The sequence below is a fragment of the Solanum pennellii genome, chromosome 3 (assembly GCF_001406875.1).
Source record: "Solanum pennellii chromosome 3, SPENNV200".
NCBI lineage: Eukaryota > Viridiplantae > Streptophyta > Magnoliopsida > Solanales > Solanaceae > Solanum > Solanum pennellii.
Window position 1 is genome coordinate 60,249,117 of NC_028639.1, and position 12,218 is coordinate 60,261,334.

The 12,218-nt window shown below is 33.8% G+C and overlaps 1 protein-coding gene across 1 annotated transcript; it reads left to right on the plus strand.

Annotated features, from left to right (window-relative positions):
* The first annotated feature begins 2,915 nt into the window (after positions 1-2,915).
* Positions 2,916-10,612, plus strand: LOC107012091 (mucin-5AC). Its single transcript, XM_015211821.2, has 5 exons — positions 2,916-3,426; positions 3,665-3,776; positions 6,366-6,480; positions 8,777-9,850; positions 10,048-10,612. The coding sequence occupies exons 1-5, from the start codon at positions 3,243-3,245 to the stop codon at positions 10,315-10,317; spliced, it is 1,755 nt and encodes a 584-aa protein (XP_015067307.1). The 5' UTR covers positions 2,916-3,242; the 3' UTR covers positions 10,318-10,612.
* The last annotated feature ends 1,606 nt before the right edge of the window (positions 10,613-12,218 follow it).

The window sequence follows — 12,218 nt, forward strand, 5'->3', positions numbered from 1 at the left end:
TTATCAAACAAAAATATGCATCTCTCATTTTTGCAGACTAAAGAATTTTAAAAGCAACAATATTTGCGAAGTAAAATTAATTCCACAACATATGATTTGCAGATCTTTTTCCAAAGATACACATAATAAAAAAAAATAAAAAATCAAAGATGATAACTCTTAAAAACTATTTTCCTCCTTAGATAATTTAATAAGAAGGTTACCTGGTAATCTTTAAACGGAATACCATAAAAATTTTCTGTTACATTCTCACTCCGACCTTGCTAAACAAGGCAACAAATTATGGAGAAGTAATGCATTTATCTTCTACTTCCTTGATCAGATTCTCTCAATCAGTAGAATACAAAAAATACTAACAGTATATTAATTTCCTTAAGATTGTTGTTCATCTTGTATTCCAAACATACTTAGAACAAAAACTTTGAACATCTTTGTAAGACAACAAAGTTTAAGAACATTTTCACAACTAGAAAATTAAAACTAGTAGCGAAACTAGACTCAGAAACATATTTTTTAAAAAAAATATACGAAATATTTTTTTAAAAGAAGAATTGTTGTTAATATGTGTCTAAAGAATCTTACTGGTTCCAACAAACTTTGCAGAAACACGAAGTTATCAAGATTAATGAACCAGTGAAGAACAAAAGAATAGAAAAATTGAAATTAATTCACAAATCTAAAATTTGTAAAACACGTACCAGAATCTGAAAAATTTTTAATAGGAAAAAGATCAAGTCCACTGAACTCACAGTGTCCCCTTAAGGAAATTATTCCCCTCCAGTATCCGAGGTTTGATTTGGAATATGACCTCCCAGGGTAAAATGATCTCAATCACCAGAGTATAGATACCAAAAACTCCGGTGTCAGCGAACCACTCAACGGCAGTAAAGTACACTTAGAATACTAGATTTAGTAGTTGAAGAAGAAGCCTATAAATTCTATATTAAAATGAGAGAAAATCCCTCAATTTATAAAAAACAAAGGGTAGTGCGAAAAGGTTCTTATTGTGCCTTACCGGACAGGTCACAAACCTTTGGAAAAGTCACAATCTTTTAGAAAGATCGCTCTTTCATAAAAGTCACAATTTTCCATAAAAGTCACAATTTTTCATAAAACTCACAACTTTTCATAAAAGTCATAACTCTTCATAAAAGTCGCAACATTTCATAAAAGTCACAACTCTTCATAAAAATTGCAACTCTTCATTTTCCATTCACACCTTTTTAAAATCCAACAAAAAATACATTAATTCTCTTCTTGCAGGTCATATAAATCATCAATACAATACTTGTTTAATTTGTGGAAGCTTCTATTTTCTGGAAAGTCAGAAAAGGAAGCCAAAGAGATTCTTTAGGTTTTGTATTTCATAACCCATATCTGAGACTAAAAATAATTGAAGTGTAGTTTATTTCCATATGATGAATAACAGCTTCTACTTCTCATTTGCTTTCATACATTTAAAAGGATACCAAATCTCCTGCTGGAAAATAGGGAATTAGTCCTGCTGACTTGTCACATCATTATAAAATTTAACTTGTTAATTTTTGAGGGTACTTATGATCTCTTAAAATAACGATGAAAACATTTTTATTTTAAATTTTAATAGATGTATAAGTTTCTGTTTCACATAGTTCAGAGGCAATTTTAACAATTTTATCATAAATATTTGAAAAAGATCAAATGTGCCTACTTTTAACAAATATAAAAAACTAAAACTAATCAAGTAATACTTAAAAGGTCTATTTTGAATATTCTATAAAAAAATGAGGGACCATTTTTGTCAGTTTTCCTTTTTCAATTTTGGCCTTTGTGGGGTTAGGTTGGAAATATTTTATCTTTTCCCTTCTCTTTCTCCTTACGAAAGAACCTAAGATTCCTTGGTAGCTTTATTCTAAGAGGAAAAAAATGACAATTGAAGGCTACAACCTTTTAATTTTAACCTCAAAATAGATAGGATCAATAAAGAAAGTAGAAATACTTTTTTGTATTGGTGTATAAATAGAACAAACAAAAATTAAAAAAGAAGAAGAAGTTAGGGTGATGTTGTATTTATTTTATATTTATTATTTTGAAAAATATCAAAAGTATTTTTAGATTATGTGAAACTAAATAAAAATATTAGTGTCATATCGTAATGTACTAAATAAAAATGTCAGTATCTTATCGTTAAAAAATTGATTAAAAAATGTCTCTATTATTATTTTATGTGTCAAAAATATCTTGTAGACACATAATTTTTTCCTAATGATAAATTTTTAAAATAGGAAATACTTAAGCAGCTACTTCAATTCGAAAAAGATTAAAAAGTAAAAATATTTTTTATTTTATCAAATTATTTTATCGTTATCTAAATAAAAATTTATGATAGATTTATTATAATTTATATATTATCAGTTAAAAAGAAATATGTAATTATTATATTTTAATTATTAAAATAAGATAATGAAGAAGAATTTTTTTATTTCCTATTTTATTTTTAGTGGTAACTTTTAAGAAAAAAAATTGGATTCTTTAATAGTAATATTTTTATTAAAAATATAATATGTTCAAAAAGAAAAAAATATTAATGTACTTATTAAAAAGTGTATTATTAACTTACTCTTAAATAACAATAAAGACATTTTCAAATCAAACAATTAACGATAAAAATATTTTTAGATAAAATTATTAAATTATTATATTTTAGTTCAGTCATGTAGTTTAATAGTATTTTAATTCTTTTTTATAAATTAGGATAGGATAAAACAATTTAAGCAGTGAATCAACAAAATTATTAAGATTTTTAAAGTAAATTGGAATATTCCTTAAAAAAAAAAGAGTAAAAATGTAAGCTAGGGAATGAAACATCACATCTCAACTAATCGTCTTAAGTTGGCCTTTGAATAATAAATACTTATGTGAAGAAAAATAAAACCAAAAAAAAAAAGAAGAGGCAAGTCTTCAGTCTTGTAAACCGAAAACGTCTCTCAAAAAAATTCAAGTTTCAAATAAACACTGCTCCCCACGACACACACTCTCTCTCTCTCTCTTCCTTCTTCAAAATCTTCCCTCTCATACACCTTAATTCCATTTCTTCTACTAATTTATGTATCCACTTGCTGTTTCATTAGTCTGCAAATGTTAAATTTGGCTTCATTTTCAGCTCATTCAATCTGTTGGTTTGGTATTTCGACTGTGAAGAGCTAGGGTTTTTGGAGCTGATTTGTTGATGGATTAAGGAGTTTAAGCGCTTGTTTTTTGCAATGAATAGAAGTTTTAGAGCTGAGGAGTCGTTGTCTGGGACGGGGCAGAGGCAGAGACAGCCTCTAATGGGGAGTATTAGGAGTTCAGATGAGGAACTATCATTGTTTCTAGAAATGCGAAGAAGGGAAAACGACAGAAATAATAATCGATTTCTTCAAAAATCCGACGAATTTGATCCCCTTGGTAAGTTTTTTTTTTCATCAATTTGTTGACCTTTTTTGTTCAAATTGAGAGCATAAAGAAAAATTTTCAAAGTTGAAGTTGGATTTTTGAAGGTGCATTTCAACTTCAAGTTCCAAAAGTATTTTTAGTCTTTTGGACATCATATAAATGTGTCCAACTAGTGAGGAAGTTGTGATTTCTGCTTCTTAACCTTAAAGTTTATATATGTATTTTTTATTTCAATTATATCTTATTGCAGGATCAAAAAGTGGTAGTTCACCTGCATTTAATATTGCACCAGCTGCACCCCTGCGGAAGACTCGTACTGATGAGTTCCTTAATGCTGACAATGATAAAACGGATTACGACTGGTAATTTGTTTCTTCTTCTCCTTTCCAAGTATGTGATTTTCTGAGTTGTTTAATTGTTTGTTTTAGCTGCTTAGGTTGATTTTCGACATCATAAGTTTCTTTATCCAATTTAATCTTTTCCATTATGTAGTTTATAAATTCTTTAGGAAAATATTGATGAGTTGATTTCTTAGATGGTCACCGTTTCTTCTTCATTCCAATTTTCTTCAACAAAGAAAGTGAGTATTGATCTTTTTAGAATTCTGAAGGACATTGATCTTTCGCCTTGCTTTAAGGATATATCTCTTTTCTTAGACTCCATAAGGAGAGAATACACCACTTGGGTGGAAGGGGAGTCCAAGTTTTATTTTACATGGACGTGGCTTCAAAAGGGATGCTTCTTTTGATAATATAATAGAAAATTTACCTTGTTAATTTTTGGCAATGTCATTTTTCTCTGTGCTTTCACACTGAAAGGTGGAGATAATAACTATTAGTTGAGTGACTATCTGGGAAATCAACTCAAATATTGATGCACAAGTTTGCTCGAATTATCTTAACTACACAAGTTTTCTGAGATAACAGACTTTTGGGCATCCCAATGACGGAAAACAGAAATTTTAAAGCTACAGGACACAAACAAGCATGATAAGAATATGTGTAATCTAATTTTGTTATATAGGATTTATATACTAACTAATGAAACATTTAGAACTACTACTCATCATATATGGCATTTCATTGATTATGTTGGTTCCAATGTAGCAAACGATAGATTCAAGTCATTCAACTTTGTTAAAGATTATAAACATTGAACATCTAACTTGATTCATAGTGCCAAGAAACATAAAATACCAAGCTAAAAATCTAGCTGGAAGTTCCTCCTTCTCTTAATTGAGGACTCTGTCGAATAATAGGAGCTCGAAGATTTGGTAGGTCATATGTTTCATTATCATTAAAGACTTGGTTGGCGTTTGGCCATGTGGCACCATATCACGATATGGTATCGTGAGATGAAATCTCGTTTGGACATGCGATTTTTTACGTTGATTCTTTCTCATGAGTATCATGAGATGTGATTCCATATTCTCCAAAAACCATATATGAGAATTTCATATCTTGTGATATATTTAATACAAAATTGATCCACAAGTTTATATTTTGTTAAAACAACCCACATCTATATCTACTAACCATTTATTTCATATGTAATCATTACTTTTTATAATTTATTATTCTCACCGACATAAAATTTATCATTCTCACCAACATATAGTCACTTTAACTCACACCAACCGATTGTTGAGTAATAAATTTATTCTCTTCATTTACTCCAATACCTAATTTATTACTTCTAAGTTCTATCGTTTTGTATTTATTACAATTAGTCATATCTATTTGAACAACAGAGCAGATCAAATTGATGTAGTGAAAATTATCATAGCTTGTGCAGTGTTACATAGTTATTTGCGAGAATACCAAAGGAATGATGAAATATTTATGGTATATGAGCATGAAAATATAGTTGCAGATGATATTGACCAACAAATGGCTCAAAGTAACAATGTTAGTTCGTCTTCTCGGTCACGTGATCGAAAAATGGAAGTTCAACGTGAGAAATGTCCGCACTATGTGGGAATATTATATTAAAGACTAGTACACTACAATTTATGTTCAATTCTTTTTATTGAATTAAAATTAGATGGAACGGTTACTTACGTGGAGAACCACTAGCTTTGTAATAATTTATTATGCGATTTTATAATTTTTTGTTTATTTGGTATGATTGAATAAACAATTGAGACTTTTTAAATAGTTTTACAACTTATGAGATTCTTATGTTTATGAGAAAATATACAACACAAAAATTTCATATTGCATGTCCAAATAAAATTCCAATTTCATCTCATAATTCTATATTATGATATCATATCATGATACCATATTGCATGGCCAAACGGGCCCTTAATAAATCCTTTTAAAATTCTTGTTATGCACACTGAGGATAGGCAGAAAATTATGAGATAATGCCCTACTTGTGTCTAATAGACTGATACAGGTCTCCAAAAGTCTACTGAACTCTTTAAATGTTGAAGGCTAGGTGTTTGACATGTGACACTCAAGACTCCAAATACAATTTATATGTGCATCTTAAACGTTGATGCCATACTTCTCCAGGTAGTAATCTTAATACATGCTAGCTACATGCTAGCTGAATTAAATTTCTTGATGTTACAGGGGAGATAGCTAAGAGGGCTGAGGATGCAAATTTTAAGTGATAAAATATAAGGATGTTAAAAGCAAGTTTTAATTCAAATATCATGAACAGTGAGAAGAACACGTTAATTTGTAGATGTATTTGCTTTCTGCGCAATTTAAGTACAAAAATTAATGGCTGCCATATATCAAAACTAGCACTCAAATAAATAAAGGGAGTAGGGTGATGACCCCCTTTCTGTAAAGTTGAAAAGCAGAACAAAAAAGGGCTTCTTTGCACCTCTGATGTTGAATTATTTTGTTGATTCATGAATCAGATTCCCCAGACATTCTTTTAAAATCCTTTATGAAGTTCTGTATGCTTTATTATGAGATGTTATTTTTCTGTTTCAGGCTTCTAACACCTCCAGGCACTCCTCTTTTTCCTTCTCTAGAGATGGAATCACGTAAAACTATGATGAGTCAGCTGGGAACTTCTAGAGCTCACCCCACTGCATTGACATCTAGAGTAAGAATATGTATATTCTACTGTTACATTCTTTGTTTGCTGAAATGCATTGTGTGTAATTGGAAATTAGCATATTTTCACTTTTGTTATGTTTAACACTGGAAATATTGACCATCTGTGTAATATGAAAGTATTTCACCCCATATCCAGCCACCAGAGGGATGTGGAGATTTCAAGGAACCTAAAAGGATATTTTTTTTTAAAACAAGAAGACCCTGAAAAGTTATTTAGTTCAGAATGCGTGCACATGATGACTCCATTGTTTAGTCAAATGCTATTAACAGAAGCCCTCTGCTGAATTTGAGGATTATTTTAGTTTTTGAATGTTGATGTATGATGTACATCTTCTCCCATGCTTAGTTCAGGTGACAAAGGCCGAGGAACTTGTGACCTAGGTCTAGGTTCGAGCTCTACACCATGTGAACTAGCCTAACTTTTAATTGGAGATTAGTAGAGGGCTGGACCCATTATCCCCAGACTTCGAATGCTGCAGTTGGTCCAAATGGTTGACTGTAGATGCATACAGTTATCAGAAAGAAAAAGTATGCCATACATTTCTTTTGTGATGCTTCTTGTGGGATATTATGAGTACCCAATCTCTTAGATATCAACCATTTGGAAAACTTTAACTCCTACAAAAATTTGAGGCCTATGATTTCTTTATCATAGTAAGGATGCTTTAGCTAGCACATGCTCTTATGATGGGTGTTTGTGATCAGTGTGAGTTGGTTTTTTCTTAAAGATTCTCCTGAGTAATTATAATAATCAGATTTATTGATATTCCTAGTATTACTAAATGTTTTCACACATTTAATCATTATCCAATTTGATGGAATTGTTTAATCTTGAAGAGAATCTTCTATAATTATGCATATTTGGTGTTTTTCTTGGTTTTATGCAGTCATTTATAACTTGTTCTTGGACAATAATAGAAGGAAACAATGAGGAAAAACACCAACGGACAAAGTTTTGTAAGATTAACCAATATGTCACCATTTAGAAGTTTATATGACGAAAACACCAACTTGTAACTTGCATTTATTTGAAAACCCATAATTTACATTGAACTAAGTAAATGAAAGGTAAGTTCCATCGAGCGGTTGTTAAACCAACTATGTTGTATTGGTTGGAGTGTTGGTCAGTCAAGAACTCGCATCGAAGATGAAGGTATCATAAATGAGGATGCTTAAATGGATGTGTGGCACATTAGAAGAGACAAGATTGGAAACGAAGATATATGAGGCCAAGTAGGAGTAGCTTCAATGGTGGACAAGATGCGGGAAACAAGGCCAAGATGATTTGAGCATTCGAAAAGAGGAACAAAAATGCCCTAGTGAAGAGTGCGAGAGGTTGGCAGTGATATGTTTGAGGAATGTTAGAGGTAGATCGAGGAAGAATTGGGGAGATGTGATCATACAATAGATGAAACATCTTTAACTCAATCAGGACATGACTTTAAATAGGAGGACATGGAGGTCGAGGATCAGGGTAGATGGCTAGTAGGTAGTTGAGTATTTTCTTCTCTTCCTCGTGGTAGAGCGGGTTTCTAGTCTGGAGTATTACTGGTATTATCCCACCGTCCCAATTTGACACAAAGTTTAAGAAAAAAAGGAAGGATTTTGAAACTTGTAGTTTAAAGCAAACCTTAGATATTTGTGTGATGGTAAATCAATTCGTTAGGGGTAAAAGAGAAACTTTAAAGTTGTTATTTCTAATAATAGAAAATTGACATTCTTTTGAGGACACGCTAAAAAGTAAAGTGTCACATAATTGGGACAAAGGGAGTATTATTTTGCTAGCATTACCTTGTTCTTTTCTTTTATTTCTATGATTGTTTCTTTTACTTTTGTTATCTCTAATAATTTTACTGTCAATGTTTTTCTTTTTTCAATATTTTCATGATTTCATCAGAGCTCTTTACTCTTGCATTTCTTTCAACCCATGTTCAGAAAATTGATTTTCTTGAGCCAAGGGTCTTTTAAACCTCTTCACCCATCAGAAATAAGGGTAAAGTCTGTGTACACCCCACCCTTCCGAAATCCCACTCGTGGGACTATATCGGGTATGTTATTGTTTGTAAGTATACTAAAGAAAGATTAGAGAAAGCGTAGTTAAATATATCTAGACACCAATTTACTTGAAGACAATGTAGAACTTTGCCTATTACTGTGACTAGATAAATATGTGAAGTGCAAATAGTGAAGCTTTCTGCCTGGCAGTCATAACCTGAAGTGTGTATTACAGTTTTGAGTTATTTTCTTGGATTTGTATCTGTAATTTGCTACCTTTGATACAGTTAACAAATTCTCTCCCAGAGGCCACCTCAAGAAGCAACTTAGCATCTAGACAGCTAGCTTCCTCTCCTGGATTAAACACGTCAAGTTCTAGTCTTCGAAGACCATCTTCTTCAGGTGGATCAAGACCATCTTCTTCAGGTGGATCAAGACCTTCAACTCCTACTGGAAGACCGACATTGAGCTCATCTAGATCCACCTCCACCTCAGCATCTAGATCCACATCTGCTGCAGCAACCAAAGCAATGGCATCCACTGCAACCTCTAGATCAATGTCAACCACGACAACATCTAGAGCATCAAGGTCTGCAACACCTACTTCTCGGGCCACCATGCCTTCTGCAAAATCCACTGTTCCTCCAAGATCTTCAACACCTATTGCAAGATCAAGTGCACGGTCCTCAACACCAACAAGCAGGGCCTCAGTTACTGGATCAAAGTCCACATCAAGGGCAGCAACTCCAACTCGTCGAGCAGCTTCAGTGTCAAGTACAACAAATACAACTGTTCCTCCAGTTAAACCTGTGTCTTCCCCTTCGGGTACCAGGTCAGCTACAACGGCATCACGAAACCCTGCAGCCTCACGTGCTAGTTCTCCAACTGTAAAACCCAGACCATGGAAGCCTTCAGATATACCAGGGTTCTCCCTTGATGCTCCACCCAATTTAAGGACATCACTACCTGACAGGCCAATTTCAGCTACTAGGGGCAGACCTGGAGCAGCTAGTGTCAGGTCTTCATCTGTTGAGCCAGCTTCAAATGGAAGGGTTAGACGACAGTCATGCTCTCCAGCAAGAGGACGTCCTCCTAATGGTGTTATGCATAGCAGTGGAAGCTCTGTTCCTGTCCCATCCATGAGCCGACTTCATGCTAAAGCCAAGGACAATGTAAGCCCTGGCATGGTTGGGACCAAAATGGTTGAAAGGGTGATAAATATGCGGAAGCTGGTTCCTCCAAAACAAGATGACAAACATTCTCCACACAGTAACTTATCTGCAAAGTCTTCGTCACCTGATAGCTCAGGTTTTGGAAGATCATTATCAAAGAAATCCTTGGATATGGCTATTAGGCATATGGTATATACATTCTTTTCACATTCCTATGCTAATTAAATAGTGTTCTACCATAGATCAAAGGCATAAGTATATTTTCAAAACTGATAGGAGTAGCAATATTTGTGTTGTTTTTTATAGCTCTAAGTCTGTCTTGTTGGCCTTCTTGTTCTCTTATCCTTTTTGGATTTGCTTAACTTTGAGACATTGCTCTTGGACAGGATATAAGGCAGAGAGTCTCGGGTAATCTGCGTCCCTTGATGACTAATATTCCAGCATCCTCTATGTACAGTGTGAGATCAGGGCCGCCTACTAGAGGCAGGACAAGCAGGTCAATTAGCGTGCCTGACTCCCCACTTGCCACGAGCAGTAATGCTAGTTCTGAAGTGAGTGTAAGTAACAACGTTGTGTGCATTGATGGAAGTGAAATTGATGAAGACATTAGCAGTGATAAAGGTGCTCGATCACCTGCCAGTGTGCGTGGGAGGTGATGATTGGCTTTCATCTGCATGATACTTTCTATGTTTTGGATCGGTGCCAGTTTCAGAGTTCTGACACCTGAATATGATTGTTTCCCTGGGAGAACTGACTGATTTGTTTCACCTGACTATGTAAAGATTGATGCATTGTCTAGCTGTATTTTGAATCATTGTATTATTAGTCCTGTTAATGCCAATTCCTCGTTTTTGTTCATGAGAAATGTGACATATATGAGATTAGAATGTCTAAACATCTTGTGATGAGAAATGTGACATATATGACATTTTTCTTTCTTAGAACATTTAATTTACTTTTCTAACAGATAATACATATGTCGAAATGTCGATTTGTTGTTCCTTCAGGGCATGTTAGGGTGAGATGCAGTGAACTTTTTTCTCCTCCATTATATCAAGAAAGATAAAAGGCGATGAGTTCTTCTGTTTTGATATGGATGCTTGTTAATTTTGAGTTCTCTATTCAGAATCCATGGGGGGTATGTCCACTTTGATGAGTTCCCTAAGCTATTACAGAGAGATTAGAAAGAGAGAGGAGAATTGTTTTATTGAATATGAAAAGATTGTGTCATTACAATTGGTGCTTAGTACATATAGGTCCAGCTAATCTTCTTCTAGAATGTTCTATCTAACTACCTTCATAACCAACTGTAATTATGTCAACTACATCATAATGACACTTAAAACAATTAACAGAAATAAGGAACATGTTATTTCAAAACACCCCCTCAAGCTGTAGGGTGGAAAACATCTAGAACCCCAAGCTTGGACAGAAGGAAGTGATGTTGTGCCACTGCAAGACCTTTGTAAGTAAGTTAGCCAATTGTAGAGTAGTCGACAATGTGCACGTTTAATCACCCTTGAAATTTTTCCCTCACAAAATGACAATCAATCTAAATGTGTTTTGTACGTTCATGAAACATGAGATATGAAGCTATTTGTATTGCGGCTTTGTTGTCACAGAACATCTCTACAAGAGTAGAAACTTGACCCCATTATCTTGTGAAAACCCAACCAACTAAATGACTTCAAACACAACTGCAATCATGCTTCTATATTTAGATTCTGCTGAGTTGCGACTAATTGTGTGTTGTTTCTTTTATTTCCAAGAGATTAATGAACCTCCTTGTGTGGGGGCAGGCTGCCCAGTCTAATCACAGTAGGTACTCAACTTTAGTTCAGAACCTTTCTTCATGAAAACACCCAATCTAGGAGTGTTTGAGATATCCACCTACCTAGAGTGTTGTATCCCAATGAGACTTTTTGGGTTGTTGCATGAACTGACTTAGCAGTTGCACAACAAAACAAATATCAGGTGTGGTTATAGTCAGGTAGATTAGCTTCCCAACTAGTCTTTGATAAGCAGAAATATCTTCTAATAAAGGGTCGTCAGTCACATTGCCTAGATGATCATCATAGGCTACACTTGTGAGCTTAATATTGGCTTCCAATGGTATGGGAGCTGGTTTGGATTCACTCAAACCAACATCATAAATGACTTCTAACGTATACTTACTTTGATTTATTAAGGCTCCATGTTTGGATCTCATGACTTCTATCCCTAGGAAATAAATAAGTAGTCCTAGGTCCTTGATTGTGAACTTGCTATGGAGATATTGTTGTGCTGCATAGAGGAGGTCTTGGTTGTTTCCAGTAATGAGAAGGTTATCTACATATATGAGAACAATTACAACATTTGATCCTTGCTTCTTGGTAAACAATGAATGATCATGGAAGCTTTATTTGTAATTGTCAGCCAAGAGGGCTGATGTGAGCTTAATATTCCATTGTCTTGAAGCTTGTTTAAGTCCATACAAAGACTTCAAGAGCTTGCACACTCTGGTCTCCCCCGTCTATGGAAACCCTGAGGAAAATCCATATAGACAACTTCATCCAAG

Coding starts and splice junctions, on each gene's coding strand:
- LOC107012091 (XM_015211821.2), top strand. CDS start 3,243: ATGAATAGAAGTTTTAGAGCTGAGGAGTCGTTGTCTGGGACGGGGCAG. Junction 3,777..6,365: donor GATAAAACGGATTACGACTG/GTAATTTGTTTC, acceptor TTTCTGTTTCAG/GCTTCTAACACCTCCAGGCA. Junction 9,851..10,047: donor ATATGGCTATTAGGCATATG/GTATATACATTC, acceptor GCTCTTGGACAG/GATATAAGGCAGAGAGTCTC.